The sequence below is a fragment of the Prionailurus bengalensis genome, chromosome C2 (genome assembly GCF_016509475.1).
Source record: "Prionailurus bengalensis isolate Pbe53 chromosome C2, Fcat_Pben_1.1_paternal_pri, whole genome shotgun sequence".
Lineage (NCBI taxonomy): Eukaryota > Metazoa > Chordata > Mammalia > Carnivora > Felidae > Prionailurus > Prionailurus bengalensis.
Genome location: NC_057350.1, coordinates 114,366,139 through 114,391,045, shown reverse-complemented (window position 1 = coordinate 114,391,045; position 24,907 = coordinate 114,366,139). Strand labels below are relative to the sequence as shown.

At 46.8% G+C, this 24,907-nt stretch overlaps 1 protein-coding gene across 1 annotated transcript; it reads right to left on the bottom strand.

Moving 5' to 3' along the window:
• Positions 1–2,260: 2,260 nt before the first annotated feature.
• Positions 2,261–24,653, bottom strand: SIAH2 (siah E3 ubiquitin protein ligase 2). Its single transcript, XM_043595131.1, has 2 exons — positions 22,623–24,653; positions 2,261–3,838 (listed from the first exon to the last, which is right to left on the bottom strand). Exons 1-2 carry the CDS (start codon positions 23,037–23,039, stop codon positions 3,281–3,283), a joined length of 975 nt encoding a protein of 324 aa, XP_043451066.1. The 5' UTR covers positions 23,040–24,653; the 3' UTR covers positions 2,261–3,280.
• Between the last annotated feature and the right edge of the window lie 254 nt (positions 24,654–24,907).

Genomic DNA, 24,907 nt, shown 5'->3' with positions numbered 1-24,907 from the left:
CAAGGCTGAAAACCTAACGTTTTATGCTTTAGGAAGAACTTGACTCCACAATGTCCGTCTTCACAGGGCTTTTGAACGTAACTTTCTTTACCTTTGGTACCTTGTTGACCAATTGGTCCTGATTTTCCCCATCACACATCACAAGAAGGCTTGGATACGGACACGAGTGGTGGTGAAAGAAGCTAGTCAAGCTGATGCACAAAACACATTGCCTGGGCATCATGTACACAATGGACAGCCAATCTGGACCAGCTCCAGCTCTGAGAGTCAAAGTCCACCTGCTCCTGGATCCTAGTTTTGCCTCCACAGATCCCCCCCGTGTAGTAAATGTGATTTTCTTGGTAACAAGAGCTATAGTTTTCATCCATTTACCAAACACGTTGTAAGCACCTTCTTTTTGCTCAGGGCACTGTTTCTCACCTTTATTGGAAGAATAGCCTAGAAGACAAGTTACTTTAGCAATTCCTTAAGCGTGTCTGGTATTTTTGCTGTAAACATCTTTGCCACAAGCATTGTTGTCATGTAACTAATTGTCCAGAAGGCAATTTTTCTATAAAAGCCCAAATAACTGGTTTCATTCCTCCATTGATGAATCAACTGCCTCTGGCAGTTAATGTATTGAAACTACTTATCAGTTTCATTTCATTTCTCCATTGACAAAGTTGTCCTATAAATCTTAGCTAGCCCTCATAATGGTCCGTACAGGGCAAGTAGATGAAATAGTGAGTCGTAACAAGTACATGTATTGACTTAACAGAAAGTATGGTGATAAAACTTACAGGAAATGTGAAATGAGCATAAAGCCAAAAGACATCCTATGTTAGAAAGTGATAGCCTATCACGATGATGACAGAGCTCATTTACAGTGCATCACAACATTAGCATTTCTTTAACATTTCCCATATAACTTTGGAAGGTCGGTCGATGAACATGTGACAATATGCCAAGAACAGACAACAGCACAAAGGCTTTCAGAACACAACACAAAGCTCCATTACAAACATGTAATCCTAGTATTGGGAAGCTGATACATTTCTTAATAAAGGAAGAAATTTTAGCAAAAAAAAAAAAAAAAAAAAAAAAAAAAGAAAAAGCACAATGCCAAATGAGGAGACTAATCAACAAGCAAAAAGTGTTAATACTATGAATGAAAGACTTGGGGACAAGCGTTTAGGTATAATCCACCAAGTAAAATCAATTATTTGCACAGTATTGCCATGAATCTACACACATTTTAAGGGTATTCAATTATTTTGTATTCCACAATGAAGTCTTCTTAATTTTGTTATTTTTCATGTTTCATTATGTCCTTTTTTTAAAAATTTTTTTTTAATGTTTATTTATTTTTGAGACAGAGAGAGACAGAGCATGAACGGGGGAGGGGCAGAGAGAGAGGGAGACACAGAATCTGAAACAGGCTCCAGGCTCTGAGCCATCAGCCCAGAGCCTGACGCGGGGCTCAAACTCACGGACCGCAAAATCGTGACCTGAGCTGAAGTCGGACGCTTAACCGACTGAGCCACCCAGGCGCCCCCATTATGTTCTTTTTAATGAATGTCCCGCTTTAATTTTTTGTCATTTTTGTCTCTTATGGCAAAATTGCCTAATGGCCAGTTAGTTATGCAGTGAAAATGTGGCAGAAACACTTGTGGCAGAAACGTCTATGGCCATGCTGTGTATGGTGAAACTTTCTAGAACCTTCCTTGCCTGCCAGAACTCTATCCTGGATAAAAACCCAATACCACATCGCACCTAAAAAATCGAAACAACTCTAAAGCCATCCCTTCCACGAGGTGCTACTCTAATGCCATTGGGCTGCTAAGTTCAGGCAGTCTTTAGACCTCATCAGGCATTTGGGGCTAATATTCCGAATTCCTTGGAGACTTCAGGGTCAGGACCGAGGGAGTGGATCACCCTGGCTCAAACCCAGGACTCTGGACATCAGCCCTGGCCAAGCCTCTTCTTCTGATTCTGTAAAGCAGGAGAAATACTCTTCTTCCACGGTGCTGGCACCTAAAAGAACATCTCCAAGGGAGAGACCTGCAACACCAATGGCAGTCCATGGTTCAAGGAAGTGAGTTTGGACGCCAGTTCTATCTAATATGGACCTGTATCATGACCTTGGGCAAATGGCTGTTTCTTCGTGTGGAAATAGCGATAGCTCCAAGCCCAACGTAGCTGTGAAATTTCATGTGCCTGCACGTGGTAGGCACCCACTAAATAAACATTATTCAACGGGGAAAAGAAAGCCGAATATTCATTTTTGGAAAATATTTATTAAAAAACTAAAGTGAATGTGGCAAAAAAACAACAACCACCACCCAACACATACCTTTAAATAGCAAGCATATGACACTGGTTATAAAGCTTTTCCAACTCTACTGATCTGGTCTTTCCCACCAGCTACAGTCAAGGATGGCCTCTGAGGGAAGCCACGTGTAAACAGGTCATCTGTACTAGTGATGAGCAAAACCTAATTAGGTGAGAACTATCAATGGCCATACCATTCGCTTTCCTAGGCAATCCACCCCAGACACAAGACAGTGACCAAATCTCAGGAGTGTGCTCATGGGGATCTGCAGTTCTGGTTTTAATTTGGGAGCGGCAGCTCGGGGGTGAGGAGGGAATGAAGCCGTAGAAAGACAAACGGTATCAGTAGAGGGCAGTCGTAAAGCACCTTTAAAATCTGGACCCTTTCCACAATTTAACTCAGTAATTCTCAAACTTTATTGTCGAACAGAATCACTTGACGAGACTGTTAAATGCACAGGCTCCACGAATCTGCATGTTTAAGATGAGTACTACGGGGGGCTCTGTGCATATTGGTTAGCCATCAGCCATCCAGTTTGAGAAAGACTAAAACAATTCCTACTCCCTAAAAACAAGATAAAGGTTAAGGTTAAGGAATCTATCGACAGTCACTGTGCTTTTGTCAACTTGGCGAGGCCAATAGAGAGAGTCAGACAGGAAGGAGCCTCTAATTCCTAACGTACTGGCCTACAGGAGCCCTGAGCAACCCGTCAAGTGCTGTTCAGGAAGTAAGTACAATTTCATAAGAAAGTTGATTTCAGATCACAGAACCGACTCCAAATGACTAATAGGCCAACCCCATTCGTTCCTGTGTAGTGAACTTTGTTGGGCCAGTGGCAGATGGGAAGCTGCTGTTCAAACAGAACATGGGGGGTAACTGTGGGTCTTGACTTGTGAAGACACAGTGAATAAAACATCTATAAAAACCTTTATTAACCACAGAGCACTGCGCCCAAATAACCTCGGTGCCTCATGGACAACATGTAGAAATGGTCACGTTGATTCCAAGGTTGCCATTATCTGCAAACAGATGCGCTATGGCTGTGTCAAAAACAAGGCAGTCGCTGTTCATGATGGCCGCGGCCACCCCGTCGTGGATGGACCGGGGCGTGGCCTCCCAGGTCAGTCTCCGCCGGTTCCCGTTCAACTCCAGTCTGTAGGCAAAGTTCTCGGCTTGCTTGCGGGTGCCAATGAGCAGCACGATGGCGAAGAACTGCTGGTGGCCCTCGTACTTCTCTTGTTTCTCCAGCACCAGCATGAAGTGATGGCCAAAGCACGACTGCATCATCACCCAGTCGACAGCCCCCGGCAGGTTAATGTCTGTGGCTAGAAAGACGATGTCTTCTCCCTGGAGGGTGGTAATGCTTTTGTGGGCGTGCATGAGATGGGACATCACGGCTTCCAAGGACCCCTGCCACTTGCAGGAAGCACCGGGACAAGGGCAGGAGTAGGGACGGTATTCACAGATGTCTTCGTGCTCTGGCTTCTCCGTGTGGTGCAGGGTCAGGGAACAGCCCGTGGTGGCATACTGCAAGGACAGAAAGATGAACACGTTGAGCCATCGCGCCTTCTCAAAACTCCTACTGGTGCAAACCTCTAAGACGATTCACTCACTTAGGTTTCCGGGGCTTAAACTGAATTCTTATCTCAACTACTTTCGCTTGAGAGGAGTTAAGACCACAAGTCTCAGTTCGTATTCATCCTCAGTCTTGCCATACATAAAACTGGGAACGTCCACCGCCAGGAAGGGACGGCGGGCCACGTCCTCACTCCCACATTGTTGAAAACGTGAGAACTGAAGTGCTCCTTACTATTAACATCTCAAACGGCATTGCTGAGCCAGCCCTAGGAAACCTGGCCTTCCCCGTATTTTCTGTGAAACCTAAAGAATTTTTGAGAACTTCAAATTGCTTAGGTGTACGGCTGGGCAAGGAACAGGTTACCTCCAGACTAGTTTTCACCCAGAGACAATTATGAAAACAGTTTAATTCCTCTTGGTTGTCCCGTGCCCCTTCTTCCTAGCTCAAGGTGGTGACTGAGAGGCCGGCTGCAGGTCGGCTGCCCCCGCAGTTCCCTGCTCTTGCCTGCGGGAGTGAGCAATCAGGGCGGAAGGGGGCTGAAGGCCCCCCACATCGCTGGAACTATGACCTCACTCTCCTCACCTTTTACCCATCCCCAGTCCCAAGGGGCTCCACATACACTTTTTGGGTGACGGGAAATCATACCCAAGAGCTACTGTACCAGCTCGGGAACCTGCCGGCCAGGTGGGTTCCAGCCAGTGGAGGTTAAAATGAGGAGGGCCCAGACCACTTCCTCAGGTTCCAGGGCAGGCACTTGTCCCAGACGAGCTTTCTGATAGTCAGTCTGTCCCTCAAATGCTGCCTTAATAGGGTAGGAACAAAACCTTTTTCTCCCTTGCACTTGGGATGACAGTCCTGATGAATAAACCACACCTATCTTGGGAAAAGACCACATGGCAAAGAACCAGACTTCTCCCAACCCTCCCAAGAATGACACTGTTAACTCCTAGATACCAGATGGGGCACCAGCCCACAGGTAGACACTTCCCCAGAGAGCTGTGCTGGTGTAACGAATCCTGATTGTAACGAATCGGGAAACCTGAGTCACCTTTCTGGGTGAAACTAGAAGCCGGCCGCATCCCCCTCAAGCTCGTGGTGGCAGGTACATCGGCAGCGTGACCCCGCTTGGATTCCCCCAGCCCGCTACCGAGACATAAAGACAGCGAAGGTGGGCAGGGCCAGGCCATGTGTCTAAGATGCCGTGCCCATTTGCTAACAAAACAAAGCCCCGTGTCTGTTGGGATGGTCGCTACACTGCCCAGGGGTAAACCCCTTATAAACTTGAAGTCGGTCAAATCCTAATCTCCGCAGATGAATCTGTCACTAGCAACAAGCAGGCACTGGGGACCTTCTCCACACAGGACCCTAAACTGGACTCACTGAGAGGAGGGCGAGAAGGCAGTCTCCATTCTTAGGGAGAGGAGTCTCCCCTCGTGAGGAAGTGGGTGGCTTAAAGAAAGAAATGCAGCTGGTTTCTCCCCCACACCTAAAGTGGATTATAATAACCTTCAAGAGAACTTGGCAGAAATGTTTTCATTATTTACTTTGCCCATAGGGAATGCTTATTCATCTTTTTAAACCATGGTCTAATTTTAAAAGCATGGGTATAAAAAAACTTTATAATCAGAAGGAGAAACAAACTTATTTATCCATATGTATTTCTACTTTGTGTTCTTCACAGTTTAAGGCCCCTAAAAAAACAAAATCCCTACTAACTGTGTTTTAAATCTAGGGTGTGGTTAGGAATACAGAGCCTTCTGGTGTTTTTCTGTGAGTGATGGGTAAGGCATTTCTGCCCAGCTTAAAAACACACATTACCCACAATAAAAATAGCAAGAATTAGTCCAGATTCTCTGGCAGATTCTCTGGCTGAAACAAGTCCCCAATCCTTGGATCTGAAGAAGTTTCGGAATGGGCCATTTATCGCAGCTGCCCACGAATCATTCCTAGAACGAGATGAACTCTGGCAAAGAGTGTAGGGAAGGATACCACCTGTATCCCTGACCCGAAGCCCCTGACCCGAAGCCCCAAACCACTCCGTGTTCACGAACTCAGATGTACAACAAATATTTATCGTCTAGCAATCATTTTAGAACTTTTTCTTGTGTGGCTCAGGTAGGAATTTTTACATTCTGAATTACTTGGTTTGCCTTACAAACCACTCACTCTTCCTTCAGCCCAATATAGAGAACAGGGAACCTCCCCCAAGCTACACAAATAGAAAAGGCGCTACTTAGCATTCGTGTGGACAACGACCTTACAAAAAAATATCTTGCTACAGCCTCTATTAACTTAAATAAGTATATTTTTAAAGTGTTAGGTGCTTACTCTGCTTTTTCTAAACAGGCTGAACTTTAAAGGCAATCTATTCCTTCTCTTTTCCATCATGGGCGAGGGCGTGTCTTCATGACCACTGGTGCCACTTTTATGACGACTGGATAAGAGATGATCTCTAAAAAGAAAAGATCTAAACTTTAAATATGCGTGCACTCACACGCACACAGACGCATGCGCTCTTGTGCTACACTGCATACTTGTTGCGGCATTGTTCTGGAATAGGGGCTCGCATCCGGGGATCAGAGGGAGGGTTCACAGTCTGAATTCCCTGACGCTGTAGGCTCTGTAGGTGCCTCTGAGCAGCAAACCCAAATTGTACCGGCCCCTCGCTTGTGTCTTCCTGACCAGCTCCGAGGGTTCCTAAGGGCTGCCAACCTCTGTCCTGGAGCACACAGAGGGAATCTGCTGCAGATCCCGCCCTCCTGGGGTTTCCGGTCGAGAGGGGCCATGCCGGTCGAGAGGGGCCATGCCATGCAACAACAAATAACTCAAGACTGTCAGAAGTACGGACAACTATGCAAACAAAGATTGGTGGGGCGGTGGGGGGAGGGGGTGGTGGTGGTGGTGACAGTCGATTTCAAAGTGGGGATGGGCTGAGGGGGAGATTGGGAAAGCTTTACTGTAGGCAAAGTGGACTATGGCTGGAACAGCTCCAACCGGTTCTAGCATTGGGGGAGCGGAGCAAAGAGTGGGGATAAAACCTAAATGAGAAGGCAGGTCCAGATACCCTCGGGGACTTTACTGGCAATTTAGTTTGTTTTCTGGGTTCCTGTACAGTAGCACTCCAGGTTTTCCCCGCTATCTGAACGTACAGTGTTTCTACAAAACCCTTTGTGAGACAAAATGGCATAAAGCAAAGAAGCAATTGCCATTAACTTAGATGAAAAACTTTTCCAGCATTCCTAGTGCCAAGAATAACCTCTCTTGGGCTTCTCTGATACCTTAGGACACATCTTGATAACAGACGCACAAAACCAATTGAGATAAAGCACAGATGCTCACAGATGCAGTTCAAAGCTATGGAGTCCTGATGCTGAGTGTAGGTCCCAGGGAAGAAGCTAGGTGAGGCCACTCCTGCTGCTCAGGATGTGCACTGCCCAAGAAATGCTGAACGCTATTTTCCCTTTCCACCTTCTTTCGTAGATGTGTAAATCCTCTTCGGATTTCTTTTGGTTAGCAAAAACAGGTCTTTTGTAAAAGCAAAATGATGTCAAATGGACTTTGAAAAAGTGGGGGATACCTGTACTGACATTTTAGACCAGATCATCCTTCATGGTGGGGGCTGTGCTGTGCACTGTGGGATGTTTAGCAGCATCCCTGGCCTCTACCCACTCGATGCCAGTAGCAATCCTCCCCCATTGTGACACCCAGGAATGTCACAGGCATGGCCAAATGTCTGGGGAAGGGCAAAATGGCCTGGGGTTGATTCTGATGAATGACAAAACCTAGCTGGGCAGCCACAATGCCAGTTGTGAGAAGGGGCCCACACCAGTAAGCAGGTCAGGCTGGTCTTTCCCCAGCCAACGGGCACTACCCAGGACAGCTCGGGAGCGCCAGCTGCCAGTGACGAGACACACAAGGAGAACCTGGTGGTTTGCAGATCCTGGAGGTAGGCCAGGGTGCTAGTTCTACCCGCTCTACAGACTGACTGACTCATCATGGCCACATGGCCATTTCTGACCACACTCGGGGCACAGCCCTGCATTCCCGTGCTCCTCCTCGAGTGCTCTTTCAAGGTAGGGGATATAATTCTGGAGTCAAAGAACCAATGTTCTCAGTAAAAGAAACAAAGAACTTACATCTGCCTTAACCTCCAGTCCCCAACCCGCCCCCCCCAACCCCCAAACCCAGGGTCTGCAGACACACTGCTTCTGGAAGCAGGCAGGTCCTAATACTAACTTCTTCCTTGGATTGCAAGGAGAAAAAACAGCCCTTCATGACAACGCTTCTCCCTAAGGAATGAAGAGCAGAGCAGCACGTCACGAATAAGTAACCAGTAAGGAGGCCCTCCCGTCTTCGCTGGTACCTGGCAAGAAAGTCCTGAGGTTTCACTTTTCACACCCTGGCTGGGGCTTGCCCCACCAAACAGTAAGGATCCAGAGGACGCCAGCTTTCCTTGAGATCCCCAGTTCTTGTTGCACACTCTCGTTCCTGAGACAGAGCGCCGGGGCTGCCTGTGTGTCGTGGGGACACGTCCACACCTATAAACGAGATTTCTCCACAGGGCCACAGCTGCTCACGGTCCCCCAGGGGGTGGGGTGAGGTGAAGTGGGAATTCCCTTTAAGCAAACCTCTTTTGGGAGCAAGGGCGCAGGGATACACTCGCACACGGAAGCCCCAAACTAAAGCAGAATGTAGGGAGGGGGAAGATGACCCGGCAGAATGAGAAACAAATGCTGACATAACATTTCTGACTGCTCTTTAGAAACTTTTCAGGTTGAGGTGGCTCAAAAGTCTTGTGCAAACGTGTTCTGCCGTGAGAGGCGACGTGTGACCTGGTGCCTCATTTTTAAGTCTTTGCAGAAAGCAGGAAATAGTGCCATTTTTTTCCCTGGGCATGGGGTTTGAAGGGTGTATTTAAGTTGGAGTTTAGGTAGGGTTTTTCCTTTTCTGGCAGAGGAACCCATTCACACGCAAATCTGATGAGATACGCCAGAAAACAAACACTAGACACCTGTTATTTACCTAATAAACGCAGTCACATTGTATTTGTTTATGGATTGAGCACATAAACAGAATAACCCTGCTTAGCCAGAGTGCTAGTCAAGGTCATGGATCCTGTGACTGGTTTAGAACAGGTTACTTAATCTATTTCATTAAATGTGAGTCCCTGCAACTCAAGAACAATTTCCTGAGCTCCAACAACCAACAAGTTAGTAGAATGGAGGCACCCTGAGCTCCGGCAGAAGCATGTCCCTGCTCAGGGACTGTGGGGTCACCGCCCTGCCCCTGCCCACTTACACCTCCTAGGAAACTGAAGTTTATTAGCAAACCATCTGCCTGCGCCTCAAAGGAGAGTGTCTCAGGAAAAACAAAGCACAATCAATATTTTGTTGTTGACGCTCGTAAACGTTTGAATTAAATCCAAGAAACGACCTCGTCGTCTTAGAGTAAGCGGAAGCAAAGTGCGCTCTTCTGTCCATCTAATAAACTGTAATGATCACACAGACGGCTAAATGCAACGTAGGACCCCAGACCGGGAAACCAGCACTGCCCCAAAGGGCATTACTGGGGCAGCAACTTGAATATGAACCGTGGATTAGACAATAGTATCTACTGCAGGTCACATTTCTTGATTTTGATAACGGGACCATAATTATATAAGAAGACCTCCTTGGTTTTAGGAGAAACAGTGCAGTATTTGGGGGAAAGGGGCAAGATGTCTGCAAATTATATTAAAACGGCTAAATAACTGTATGTATGAAGTAAGAACACACAAAATGAAAACGCAAATGGGGCAAAAAGGAAACAACTGCTGAGTCTGGATAAAGGGCATATGGGACTATTTTTGTACTATTATTACAACCATTGTGGAAATTTGAAATCATATAAAAATACAAACGTGTTACAGAATTCAGGGACTGAGTTAGCATATTTATCCTCCATGGGGCAGAGATTCTTTCTTCAGGGTTGGTTGAATGAATTAAATTTTATCATACTAGGGTGTTGTTTGTTTTTTTTTTTTCAAAGAATATATACTTTTAACTGCATACCTACCGGTAAAAGCAACTAAGTTACTTAATTTTTCTTTTTTATTTACTAGAAGCTCTCGGGAGTCATTTTAGTGAACCAATAAATTTTTACAATGAAGACATCAGTTGTTATAATAACCAACACTTCTTTGCCCTCTCTGCCCCTCATGGAAGACAAAGCTTTCTCCATTGCTCCTCTGATCCTTTAAAAGTTGTTGGCCCTGGGGGCGCCTGGGTGGCTCAGTCGGTTAAGCCTCCGACTTCGGCTCAGGTCACGATCTCGCGGCCCGTGAGTTCGAGCCCCGCATCGGGCTCTGGGCTGATGGCTCAGAGCCTGGAGTCTGCTTCCGATTCTGTGTCTCCCTCTCTCTCTGGCCCTCCCCTGTTCATGCTCTGTCTCTCTCTGTCTCAAAAATAAATAAACGTTAAAAAAAAATTAAAAAACAAAACAAAAAATGTCCAACTGAAAGTTTGAGGTAATTAGGATGGTTACCTTTAAAAAAAAAAAAAAAAAGTTGTTGGCCCTGGACTACAGTCTCATTGTTATCCTAACTAGCCACTGCAGGTTCATTATCCACCACGCTTAGTGGTCCAAGGAAAATTACTTGATTCCAGACATGTCAGAAAGAGGCTCCAGGACGAAGCTACCCATGCCCCCTTTTTCTTACACAGGTAAACCTCTTTTACTCCCGGGGAGGTGAACTCACATATGGAATCTGGGTTATACCAGTTCAGGTGGAAGGATGATCTCTTGGCGGTATAACTTACTATGTATGATCAGCAGATAATTAGGGGACTATTGGTAGAGGTCTTTCTCTTCTTGACATTCTTTCCCCCCGCCCCTCAACATTCTTAAGACTTGTTTGAATGAAAGGGGTGCCTGGGTGGCTCAGTTGGTTAAGCTCCCGGCTTGGGCTCAGGTCATGATCTCTTGGTTCGTGGGTTCGTGGGCTCTGTGCTGACAGTTCAGAGCCTGTAGCCTGCTTTGGATTCTGTGTCTCCCTCTCTCTCTCTGCCTCTCCCCTACTCATGCTCTGTCTCTCTCTCTCAAAAAAAAACATTTAAAAAAAATCAAAAAAGAATTAAAAAAAAACTTGTTTGAATGGCAGTTGTAGTTAAACCTCATATAGAACCAAAGCATGGTGAAATTACATTTTAACTGGCAGTTAAACTTAGATGTCACCACTTTTTCTTAATGTTTATTTATTTTGAGAGAGAGAGAGAAAGTACAAGCAGGGTAGGGGCGGAGAGAGAGGGAGAGAGTGAGTCCCAAGGAGGCTTCACATCATCAGTGCAGAACCCACTGCAGAGCTCAATCTCAGGCATCGTGAGATCAGGACCTGAGCCAAAATCAAGACCCTGATGCTCAACCAACTGAGCTGTGCAGGTGGCCCCAGATTTTACCACTTAAAAAAAACTTTTTTTAAGAGACACAAACAGAGTACAAGCAGGGGAGGGGCAGAGAAAGAGGGAGACACAGAATCCCAAGCAGGCACCAGGCTCTGAGCTGTCAGCACAGACCCTGACGTGGGGCTCGAACTCATGAACCACGAGATCATGACCTAAGCCAGATGCTTAACTGACTGAGTCACCCAGGTGCCCCAATTTTACCACTTTCTAAAAGGACTTCTAGCAAGTTGAACTAGCTCCTTCATGACTAAAAGTCTGTTACTCTGCCCTCAAAATACCAGTGGATGATCACAGGTTATTTTCTAGTTAATTTATGGGTCTATTTATTTTGTTCATTGATTTACTGATTTGCCTACTTCCTGCCCACCTGACATTTGTTGGTAAATGAATAGACATTAGGTTTATCTGCAGATGATTGTTCTCCACCGTATTAATTTTACTTTAATTAAAAGTCTTACTATGGAACTTAGAATTTAAAAAAAAAATCAATATATCTTGAGATCAAGAAGGAAAAATGTCTTTATTAGACTTCGGTCACTATGGGTTTTGTTATTTTTCATAAAGGCATTTCACATATTTTATTTACATAAACTATTCGGGGTGGGGGTGTTTGAAGCTTTTCTGAAATTGTACATAGATGGGGAAACGATACAGTTGTCATTCGAGTGGCTCTATATCCCTCTTGTTTAAAATGAGTTTATTGGGGTGCCTGCGTGGCTCAGTCAGTTAAGCGTCCAACTTTGGCTCAGGTCACGATCTCACAGTCGTTGAGTTCGAGCCCTGCGTCGGGCTCTGTGCTGAAAGCTCAGAGCCTGGAGCCTGCTTGGGATTCTGTGTCTCTGCCCCTCTCCCTCTCCTTCTCTCTCCCCCCTGCCTCTCAAAAATAAATAAACATTAAAAAAAAGGGGGGGGTTTACAACCACCAGTTAGAGTTCAGTTACCTTGCGTTCCGTGTAGCACAAATTGAGCCTACCATGTCACCTCTGCGTGGAAAACTGTCGACCACTCATCCGCGGACTCTCATTAAGGTTAGACTTGGGCAACAGGAGAAAGTGAACTCTCTTCTTGTGCCTCAGTCACGATGCTCAACCTGCATCTGTCTAGCCACCATCCTCTAAGAACCTTAGTGGATCTGCACTAACCCAGAGGGCGGATTCCTTACCTCCACTGTGAGGCAGCGCAAAGAAAGAATCCTCAGCCAAAGGTTCCGTAACGGTTCCATGGATACCGATTATTATGAGAAGACGGTATCACTCAGGGCCAGCACCATCAAATGGTGGCGAGACTAAGAAAACACGGACATCTAACTTCATGAGCTTTCTGCTGGAGAAGGCAATGCTAATTAAAGTTGTGGGCTCTGGGGCGCCTGAGTGGCTCAGTCGGTTAAGCGGCCGACTTCGGCTCAGGTCATGATCTCGCGGTCCGTGAGTTCGAGCCCCGCGTCGGGCTCTGTGCTGACAGCTCAGAGCCTGGAGCCTGTTTCCGATTCTGTGTCTCCCTCTCTCTCTGGCCCTCCCCTGTTCATGCTCTGTCTCTCTCTGTCTCAAAAATAAATAAACATTAAAATAATAATAATAATAATAAAAAAATAAAGTCGTGGGCTCAAGAGTTCCTCTGTTTGCCTGAGAGAACACTGACAAACCCCACGGTGCAGACGGCTTTTTTATGACAGGTGTCCTGGGGGCAGACTGGGGCGATGTTAGCCCAGTCATCTGAGAACATCCTGCCGTTGGGGAGGGGAGCGCATCTGGCTGTACAAAGCCTCCTTGGGCTGGCAGGGGTTTATTTTTAATCTCAGAAACTTTAAACAAAAGTTGACGTTTGACCAAACACGCTTCTCATCTGACCACGGCCAGACCAGAGTCAGCAGGCAACGACACAGTCTCCCGGAGAAGCAGTTTTGTGAGGTGCCTTCAGAGCGTGGGTTCAAGCAAACAAAAGCACCTCAGGGTCAGAGCCGGAATTAAAGGCTTTCTGCCACCCTACCAGTGCCTCGCCCGCTCTTTGTCACTACGCCCTTACCCCTCCAAGCCAGGCTCCCACCTGCATAATCACACTAACCGCTCCGACCCGCCTCCAACAGGGCTGCATCCCTCTGCAGTCTTTATTTCTCAACTAAAGGAATCGCATTCACCGGAAGACTTAAGTGGTAGGGCTGCCCGATCTAGCAACTAAAAACACCAGATGCCCAGGATGTCCCAGGCGACATTTGGGTTATACTTGCACCAAAAGAAAATTACCTGAAATTGCACCAAATAGTGTTGATCTGAAATTCAAATTTAAGTGGGCACCTTGTAGTTTACCTGGCAACCTTAAGAAGAGGGCCCTCCTGATACCGGGGTCATCCCTCCAGAAGCCATTATGTGAATTTGGAACGGGAGGGGGGATCGTTGTTCCTCAGGGAGGGGTGAAGCGGATAGCGGGAAAGGCAGGAGGCTGAGGGGGAAAAGACACTGTGTGTGTAATTACAAGGCCCGTCCTGGAGTTTCTGTTCCCTGAACTTACAAACCGTAGGACTTTGGGCAAATCTCTTAGGCAGGATACTAACTGTGTCCTGTTTCCTTTACAAAGTGATGAGGAGGAGATAACATGAGATAATATGCCTCGTTCAGACAAGGTAAACCACACTCTGTACAAGCAGCTCTGCTGGCCTCCCTACGTAACCCCATCAGGACCTTCCATCCCTTCCTCCTTTGTGGGTAGATAGCTGCTTATCCCATATAATGCGGCTCTGTCCCCCAACACTGCTGAGAGGTCTCCAGACTCCTCTGCTCCTGCTGCTTGAGGAGGGCTCTGCGGGCACATCTGTCTCCTCTGTTAGACTCGTAGCTTCAGAAGGAGGGGGTTGCGGGGGAGGCAAGGACTGGCTGGTCAGACGGTTTGTAGGAGGGAGAGGCTGCAGGAGATTCCCAGGTACGGGGAGATATGAAAGTTAGTCGGTAATCAGGAAGAGCCAGCTCTGGCCCAAGGTTCCATCAGGGAGAAAAAGCAGGCAGTAGTGTTAAAAAAAAAAAAAAAAAAAAAAAAAAAAGCCAAAAGGATAACACCCATTGTAGGTGATGCTGGAAAGAAATGGACACTCAATTGTGAAGGATTCCAAGTGAGAAAGCAGTTTGTCTCTGCTATCAAAAGCTTTTTGATTTCTACACATACCCTTTGGCCCTACCATCCAACTTCTAGGAAGTTACCGTTAGGAAATAATTACTTTCCTATGCACAAGAACTGCTCTAGCAGTACTTAAAAAAAATTTTTTTAACCGTAAAAAACGGAATGATTTAAATGACCGCAAATGGGAGCTTGCTTAAACATCTCTGGTACTATCAGAATACTATGCAGCCATTAAACATGAACTTAAAGACTATTTACCAATGTTGAAAAGCAGTCACGATGTGTTAGATGAAAAAATATGTTATGACATTGTGTGTGCTTTATCTTACCTGCTTTTCTTTGAGTGAAAAACCCCACTGATGTCGATGTAAGTTTGTAAGGACAAATGCAAAAATGGTACAGTGGTTATTTCTAGGTGGGAGGATTATAAGAGATTTTAACTGCATATACATATTATATATAAACATATATTTTAACTATATATTATATTTTGAGAGAGAGTGCAAGTGGGGGAGGGGCAGAGAGTGAGGGAGAGAGGGAAACTTAAGCCCGTTCCATGCCCAGGTCAGAGCCTAATGTGGGGATCAAACTCACAACCTTTAGATTATGACCTGAGCTGAAATCAAGGCAGATTCTTAACTGACTGAGCCACCCAGGCGCCCCTAATTTTATATTTTTATATGTTCTACATTTTAAAATAATGATCATAACTTTTAAAAACATACTTTATAATGTGTAAAATAAAATATACATGTTAAAAAACATTGCCTAATCTAACCAGGCTTTCTCCTCTGAAACCATTATAGAAATGAAAAACATGAGGCCTTGTCACTGAAAAACCGATGCCAGGGCCAGAGTAACTCAGCTGGATGAAAACCTACATGATAAGGAGGAGGGAAGAGAAACTCAGTAGGAGAGTATGTGGGAGAAAAGAGGTTCTTTTTTTTCTTTTTAAAGTTTATGCCTGGACTTGACCTCACACACTGACCATTTGTTTTCTGCTAGCTTCTAACCGTGCTGTGGTTCTTCAGTGCTGGGGCTGTGCTAGGCGCTTTGCATGAATTATTACCATGTTTGATGCTCACAACAACCCAGTGTGCACCCTATTTTACCAAGGGGCTGCTGAGGTTTGGAGAAGTCACCAAACCCCTCATGTGGGGATGCAGTGGGGATCTGGACTAGGAGGTTCGAGAAGGGCCTCCCTCAAAACTACTAGCAGAGGGGCGCCTGGGTGGCTCAGTCGGTTAAGCGTCGGACTTTAGCTCAGGTCATGATCTCACAGCTCATGAGTTTGAGCCCCGCGTCAGACTCTGCTGACAGCTCGGAGCCTGGAGCCTGCTTCGGATTCTGTGCCTCCCTCTCTCTTTCTCTGCCCCTTCTCCACTCGCACTGTCTCTGTTTCTCAAAACTAAATTAAAAAAAAAAAAAAAGAAAAAAAACTACTAGAGGAGAAGGCAGCCTGGGGATAGGAGTAACCCAAAGATACTACTTTTGTCCATTCGAAGTTTTAAAATAGGGCCCAGGCCCACACATTTAACACAGGTATATCTTTCATCCGTCTACAGTGTCTGTGGCTAAACACTGGGAAGGGGTGATCTTTTATCTCACAGACACCATATAGTCTAAAAATCACTACAGAAAACCTTTACCCAACTGGAGATGAGACCAACAGTTTCCCAATGTTTAAGAAAAGCTAATGGAGCTAGATGAGGACCTGGGTTAAAAGTGATGAAATTCTGCTAGAGAATTTTCACTATCTCTAGTAAGCCTTAGAAAGCACATTCTCAGGTTTAACATAAAGATATATTTAATCAGGAAAACTTTTTAGCTTTCTTATTTTCCTCTTCAGGATGTGCAGAGCAGAGTCATATTCTGATGCCCCATGTATGATCCCACCCTGCACAACTCGCCAGTAATACACCATGTATTGCACCGGGCGTTCGCTTTGCAAACGTGTACCTACTGTGTGTCTCTTTCAAGGAGTGAGGGCCTTATGAGTTTGCGTGAAAAATGCCATCGTTCACAAATTTTGTCTGCACGAGTCTGGCTCTTACATTTTATAAGGTCTTACTGTAGTCATACGCATACGGTATTTTGTAGGAGCTTCAAAAAAAAGGGATCTAACACAGAACAGGAGGATCTAATCCAATCTCAGGTTAGGCATTTTACAGACCAGACCTGCCGTACCTTTCAGTTCTCCTCCCTTCTGGTTGTCCCAAATGTCAACTTTAAGTCACAGTGATTTACTCCTAGTTCTAGAAGGTGGTGACCTGTGAAAAAATGCCTGCCAACTATGTGTAGAATCAGCATAAACTTTAGGGCTCCTACCCAGTATTCTAGTGCTTCAGTTCTTTTTTTTTTTTCTTCCTTTTTTAATTTTTAAAATTTTTAAATTTTTAGTTTATTTATTTAACATGAAATTTATTGTCAAATTGGTTTCCATACAACACCCAGTGCTCATCCCAACAGGTGCCCTCCTCAATGCCCATCACCCACTTTCCCTTCCCTCCCACCCCCATCAACCTTCAGTTTCTTCTCCGTTTTTAAGAGTCTCTTATGGTTTGCCTCCCTCCCTCTCTGTAACTTTTTTTCCCTTCCCCTCCCCCATGGTCTTCTGTTAAGTTTCTCAGGATCCACATAAGAGTGAAAACATATGGTATCTGTCTTTCTCTGTATGACTTATTTCACTTAGCATAACACTCTCCAGTTCCATCCACGTTGCTACAAAGGGCCATATTTCATTCTTTCTCTTTGCCAAGTAGTATTCCACTGTATATATAAACCACAACTTCTTTATCCATTATCAGTTGGTGGACATTTAGGCTCTTTCCAGAATTTGGCTATTGTTGAAAGTGCTGCTATAAACATTGGGGTACAAGTGCCCCTATGTATGAGAGAGAGCAAGAGACAGAGAGTGGGGAAGGGGCAGAGAGAGAGAGAGACACAGAATCCGAAGCAGGCTCCAGGCTCTGAGCTGCCAGCACAGAGCCCAACGCGGGGCTCGAACTCACAGACCGTGAGATCATGACCTGAGCTGAAGTCAGACGCATGGTCTGAGCTGAAGTCAGACGCATGGTCTGAGCTGAAGTCAGACCCAGACTGAGCCACCCAGGCGCCCCTCTAATGCTTCTGTTCTTAATTTTACACTCAAAAATTCTGTCAATTTGGTTCCTGAAAATCTGGAGCCTCACCGTAGATGTACGTGGACTCTGGTGCTTGCCTGCACACGCTTTCAAGAGTAAACCTAGCCAACTTCGGTCAGTAGTGAAGACCACAGGGGAAATAGCCAAAGTAAATGGTCTTTGTCTTAGTGGAGTTTTCAAGATGAAGAAAAGACCTTTGAAATGGTTTTGGCAAAGTGGCTTATCCTCTCAGACTTCTGGGCAACTGATCATCCATCACCCAGCAACCGCCTTGATCCCACCCACCTTCCATTTGATCTGGTGAAGCAAAAGACTTAGCAATTCTAGTCACATCTCGGAGCAACCTACCAGCTTGGTGTTATCTCCATTCTTGTTAACTGATGAACAGACAAGCTCAGGGAAGTATGTGACTGGACCAAGGTCATACAAAGCCAGGATGAGAACCCAGTTCTGTCTTTTGCCTAGTACTCTTTTCCCTAGATTGTGAAATTTTAGGGGGAAAAACATTTTCCCTAATGGTATAATGATTTAATAATGGTAAAATGATTTAGTCCAACTCTTTCTCTTAAAGACACTCAGGTCCAAAGACATAAACTGACCCGTTCAAAGTCAAATGTCTAGTCACTGGGACAACAGTTCAGGCTCCCCAGGGGGCCAGGAGAGACTATTCTCTTGGCAAAACATAGATGAAAATAAGCTGTAAAACCACCTACAGTTGGGACCGCTCAGAATTCCAAAGTTCATGGAGAGTAAGAGTTAAAGGCAAACTTCCAGGCTCAGCGAATGCTTTCTAAAAGGGAACCAGACCAGAGGTTGCAAGCTGGCAGCTGGAATTTGGTCTGCAGACAGGGGTGGTTTGGCTTGCACGTTCTGGCCTTCAATATGAATTTGGCCAATGTTAAAAAAAAAAAAAATTGAGATACTTCACATTTAAAAAAAAAATGCAGATTTCTGGCTTTTCTTGAAAAAAAAATCCAAAGGTCTGGCAGGCTGCATCCACACTCTCGCCCCTGCCGATCAGCCAGGGCTGAGCAGAAAGTGTCTCGACTGCTCCCTGAGGTCTCCTGAACCCTTGGCCACGGGTCAGACACCTCTCTCCCTCACTTCACCTGTCCCCGCTGCCTTGTAGGTTTGTCCACACTGAGGGGCTTTTAACTTTCTATTTACAGGAACAAAAGCAACACTGTCACAACCCAACTGCAAGGGAAGACTTGTCTGACTGAGGCTTTCCAGTTCAGTGATTATCTGGAGACACGCTGTTAGAAACTTTTAGAGAAAACAAAGAAAAAAATGGAGAGAAAATGCTTCAGAGTGTAAGTGGGCTGGAGTGGTTTAGCATTCCCCACCTTTGTGGAGAGAAATACTTGGCTGATATTCAGATAACATACACTGTTGAGTGGGGGTACAAATGTGTCAACCTTCACTTCTCCCCCTACACCCACGCTCCACTGAGAGCTGGTGGGTTTGAGATATGGGAAGAGGATGTCAAAACTTCTCAGGCATAGAGCAAGCCATAGAATGGACTAAAAATAGCACAAGTGCAAGAGAGCCCTACTTTGATAGAGATCCTTTTCTTAAAAGGAGACCTGAGGGGCGCCTGGGTGGTGCAGTCGGTTGAGCGTCCGACTTCAGCCAGGTCACGATCTCGCGGTCCGGGAGTTCGAGCCCCGCATCAGGCTCTGGGCTGATGGCTCGGAGCCTGGAGCCTGTTTCCGATTCTGTGTCTCCCTCTCTCTCTGCCCCTCCCCCGTTCATGCTCTGTCTCTCTCTGTCCCAAAAATAAATAAACGTTGGGAAAAAAAAAAAAAAAAAAAGACCTGAGCTAATAATGCATGTGGTTCCCTCTGTCAAAGGTGCTGGCAACACTTTAGCCTTTAATTAAGTGGCCCCATACCTATGTAAGGAAGCTATTTGGCAACAAATCCATTTGTGAGCCAACTGAAGCATGAGAAGTTCAGAGCTGTGATGAAATACCCCCAAATGTTAGATCTGTGGGCTATTTCCCCCTGACTTGCCCATCCCACATGTCCTACAAAATTCCTACCAGTGAATTCCATAGCGAACATGTATGTTGTCTCTTTGGGGTGTTCCCATCAGAGGCCCATCTGGTAAACTTATCCGATCAGATGGTTTTGTTTGTTCCTGGTGGGTGCCAACCTTAAGTTATAGTCTGGGGCCTTGGAATAAAAGGCAAAAATCCCTACGTAGCACAAAGGATGTGTGCCTTTGGATGCAGGTTCATGAACAGGCCTACTGATCTTGACAAGTCACTTTATCCTAACCTCTCTATAGACATTTGTTTCTTTACCTGAAAAAAAGAAAGAAAAACTAATAAATGACCCTTGAAAGATAGCTGGGACATAGGCACCCAATAACCATTCCACATAGCCTTCCTTCTTGTCATGGTATTCTAGAAGCTACAGGTCCTTGGAAGTCAAGCAGTTCAATCCCTTTATTTACAGATGAGGAAATCAAGGCCCCAAGAGGTGGTCTCTCAGGCAAACAATGGCAGCGCCTGGCTACACTTGAGACCTGGGCTCTGGTATATCATCCAACATTGTTTTTCTCACATGAGCCAGCCCATAAGAGAAGTTCTGAGAGCAGGTAGGGGCAGTGACAAGGCAGTCCCTATGATTTCCAGGAGTAAGCGCAAGCCAAGGGCTCGCTACACAGACCTATCTTGCTGAAGTCTGACATAGGTCTGATCACTCCCTATTGCTCTCAACCCTCAACTGACCTATCTTTGGTGCTTGCTGTATAATATCCAAGTTTGGTTTATCTAAACTAATTGGCTGAGCTGTCCTGTCAATAGTTTGCATTACTGGTCAAAGTTGAGGCTTGCATTCTCCAGCTTTATGAATCTCTCACACAAGAGTAACTCCAAGATCACTTTCTAAACTTGGTGCCTGGTCTGTAGGGGAATGGTTGACCCTGTTTAGTTTCAGCTTGCAACGTGATGGCTTTCCTTAAATGCATTCAATAGAATAGGGACTTGGAAAACCACTGACATGTCTAGAAACACTGAGTACCCCTGATTCCCAAGAGAACTGTTCTTCAAGAAGGGCTTCACTAGCATATTACACATTAGGAACAAAAAACATGCTTCAATAGGAACCAGAATCCTAGGTCCTGAAAGTGAAACTTCACACTTTATATAGAATAACTGCTTCCTTCCCTTCTTCTTGGGAGCAACACAATGCTCTTATGAGGTTGCTTTTTAAAAATAAGTTATGGAATACTGACTGAAACCAAATGTCCCTCTGTGAACTGTAATTCACCTAAAGCCATTTCTTCTGTAAGCCACTGAACGTTTGGGACAAAGCGAAGAGCTGAAAAGGTAGCTCCTCCGAAATCCTATGGGACACCCCCTGCAGTCCCCACGATATATCTCAAACATCAAATACCCACTCTTATGTCAACTATCACCAAATCTTTTCTTGACCACAAGGCTTCCATCTTCTTCATCACCCTAAAAAAATTATAGAAACATCCAAACTTCATGAGAAACAACTACTGGGCTGGATGAATTAGTCAACATTATATGAGAGGTGGTTAAAAGCAGAGTAATTTATTAAGGTTAACTGAAAACCCATAGCCCAAACACGGATTCAAACCTGTATTTGAATATGCTATTTTAAACTTGATTTGTGGCAGGGCACAGACCAAATTAAATCACTCATTTTACTGACTTGAGTCCCAAGCTTCAACTCTCTGGTGGATTATTTTTAATTTAAAAATAAGCTCTTGCCCTATAAAAATAAGCAGCACCAAGGAGAAATGCAAGACAGCTTAGATGGCCCAAGAGACAGAACAGTTACTTTAAAAAAAAAAAAAAAAAAGACTATTAATGACATGATTTCCATTTCTAAGTTTAGAAAACGAACTTTATGGTCCAGCTCTAGATGATCATGAGGTACTATAGACAGGTATGTCTCAGAAACTGCTCCTGAAGATTTTTAATTACTAGATGTAAGTAAACAGATGCTATATAATATGTCCACACAATGAAAAACTAGGCAGCCATTTAAAATACAATGAGGTAGAGCTAGGTTTCAGACATAGAAAAAATACGCATAATAATACGACTTTACAACAGCAATTTGCACAAGTTATTTCTGGAGAAGAATTTATGTCTGTGTGTGTTTAGGAAGCTTCTTGACACATGCTGACATCCAGGATTCTATATTCAGCTGTGGAAGTGTAAACGTGGCTACACAATTCCATAAAGATAACACAGTAAGCCTAACAGTGGTGGGAAAGGGGGTGAGAGGTCTTGGTTTTTCATGTGACTTTTCTTCAGTGGTTTGCATTTTTTTTGCAAGAGCATTGCTAACTTTTTAAACTAAATAAATAAAGTCATGGGCTTGGGAGAACTATAACAGCTCCTATGTGCCCTTCCTGATAAATTCCTGATCAACTCTTGTTTTCACCCCACTTAGTACAAACACACATCTCCCTAGTCCTTGGAAGGCTAGGAGAGGGAAAGGCGTGGTTCGCAGGGTTTTCGCGTTGCTGGAGGAAAACAGGCTGTAGGCGCCCTTTTTTTAGCTACACTCCCGAGGGCTCCCACGTGTCAGGCGTGCGCAGAGGGCAGGCGCGGGGTGCAGGGGGAATCCAGTACCGATCCTTACAAGCGGAGCGCTGGTAAAGGGTGCGTTTAGCTCGCTTATTTCTTCCCTCCCCAACACCCCCCGCCCCCCCGCCCGCCCGCCAGCTTCCTGGTCCAAGTTTTACTTGTCCAGTCTAACCCTACCGAGCACACCAAGCACAGAGTTCGCAGGCACCTGGAGGGGAGAGCTGTGATGCGTTCTAAAAAACGATCGCGTGCCAATTATTCCGGGGTCAGCACTCGGGCAACTGTCAGCTCAGAGTTACTCCCAAAGTGGACAGGTGGGCGTGGGGGAGGGTGGACAAGTGTAAACATTTCTTTTTTTAAAATAAGAGAGATGCCACCTGCCTCTCAGCTCATACGAGTGGGCTGGAGGACACAGGAGTTCTGGGAGGTCGCCAGGCGGAGGTGCGCGGGTGGCACCTGGGCTTACCTTGCAGGGAAACAGGACTGCCGAGGCCACCTTCTCCATAGCCAGGTTCCTGATGCTGGGCGTCAGGGCGCCCCTGCACGTCGGGCAGCAGCTCAACTTCTGGCGGCATTGGTTACACACCAGGTGCCCGGCCTGGCACTGCAGGATGGGGGGCAGGACATAGTCAAAGCAGACCGGGCACTCGAAGAGCGAGGTCAGCTCGTGGTGCTGCGGGGACACCGGGCCAGCCCCGCCACCGCCGCCGGGGCCCGAGATCACCGCCGCCGCGGCGGGCACCGCGGACGAGCCGGGGCCCGCAGCCGAGATGGTGGCGGCGGCCGGGGGCGCAGCCGGGGACGGAGCGTGCTGAGGCTGCGGCGGCGGCTGCTTGCTGCAGGGTTTGTTAGCGCTGGGGCCGGTGGAGGACGGGCGGCTCATCGCGCTCCGAACCAACCATGGAACTGCGGGCGCCTGCCTGCCGCGGGGCCGCCGGGGTCAAGGCGGTGCGCGCCCCGCGGGCGGCAGGCTCCGAGGCAACGCCACCGCGCCCAGCCCGGAACCGAGCAGCAGAAACGGCCGGCTCCTGCAGGAGAGGGACTAGACTGCGCCGACGATCTCCGCGGCCCCCGGCGTTCCAAACAGTCTTCCGCGCCCCCAGACTCCTCCTCCGGCGGCGTCGCGGGCCGCGAACCCGAGCGGTGCGCAGAACCCCGGCCCACCAGCTTCTGGAGCGGCAGCTGACGCAAGCCCCGGGGGCGCGCGCGGACGTGACGCCTGGACACGTGTGCGGCCGCTCAGGCGCGCGGGGACTGGCAGAGCCACCCTGCGCTGGGGCGCCGGCTCCGCCCGAGTCCAGCTGGCAGCGCGGGGGGCCGCCTAGCGAGGGCCTCTCCTGCCCAGGCTGCGGGCCGGCCCGCACCAGTGAGCATGCCCGGCTCGCCGCGGCCGCGCGGGGTCTGCCTTCCGGGTTGGGGAGGGGGCCGCCCTTTGGCAAGGCGTCGCTGAAGTCCTGTGGCCACACCCCGGGGAGCCACGCCGGCGCTTCCCGGGCGCAAACCAGAAGGACAACTTCGGGCGGGCGGGGGCTAGGGTGGTGGGCGGGGCGGGACGCGCGCCCCTGCCCAGGTCGGAAAAAACCGAGAGGTTTCTCTTTCCCCGGGTTGAGTCACCCGCGCGAGAGGGGAGGCGGGTGGCGCCGGCGGGCGGGCCGAGTCTGGAACGCTGGGTCAGCTTTGGGCGGGAGTAGGGCAGGGGGCTCCGGCTGGGTCTGCAACGGGCCCAGGACCTGGTGCTGGGCTGTTAAAGGTGGGTTTGGACCACTCCTTAGTCCTGCGTCCCAGGGTGGGAAGGAGGTAAGCTCTTTTAATTTACCAGCGGACCAGGCGACGTTGAATTGAGAGCCACTGACTTGCATAGCAGGCCAGGGATGGAGATCATGGACTGCGTTGGCGAAAAGGAGAGTTCAAGATCACTGGAAGTGCCAGAAATGTGGGTTGGGTCTTGAGGCCTCAGGAAGACTAGGTGACCCTCCAGTACAACGCGGTGCATCTTCATCTTTGAAATCCCCCGGAAGTCCAACGCAAGTTGTAGGCGCTGACTCCGCACACCCCGCGAAGCCCTAGAGAGGTGATGATACTCCAGAGTGAACCACATGTTAATTTAATGTATGCTGTATGCGCCGCGTGGAATTGCTGTTCTGCATAGTATGAGCCACTGACGCTGAAGCTGGGGAAAGGTGCTACCGAAATGGGAATCGGATGATTCTTTGTAGGAGAGACAGTGAGTGGAAAGGAACAAGTCTGGACTGGGTGAAGAACGGTGCCTTCCATTTACCATCTGTGTGTCTTGGGCCAAAGTCTTTAATTTCTTTGTGCCTCAGTTTCCTCATCTGTAAAAATGGAATAAAAATAGTACCTACCTTATAAATGGGACAGTGAGGATTAAGTGAGTTTGATATATGTGAAGAACTCGGCCTATCCTAAGCACTTCTTCAGTGTTAGCTATTATTTAAAAAAAATTAATAGTGAATATGTAATGAATAAAATCATCCAAAAAAAACCCAAAACTGTTACAGCCCAGAAGAAATAAAATGTAATCTTATAAAGACATCTAGAAAGACTACATGCATAGAATTGGTGAAATCTGATCTAAATCTTGAAAAACAATTAATAGACATGGTGTCATTCAATCATTTAGTGTTTCCTGAACGTTTATTATGTGCCAGCCATTGTTTGGGTTCTGAGAAAGGTTATTATTCAGTTTTCATTCTAGTGAGGGAGCAATGCCAATAACCAGATACTCATGAG

Coding starts and splice junctions, on each gene's coding strand:
- SIAH2 (XM_043595131.1), bottom strand. CDS start 23,039: ATGAGCCGCCCGTCCTCCACCGGCCCCAGCGCTAACAAACCCTGCAGC. Junction 3,839..22,622: donor CAGTCCTGTTTCCCTGCAAG/GTAAGCCCAGGT, acceptor CTGTCCTTGCAG/TATGCCACCACGGGCTGTTC.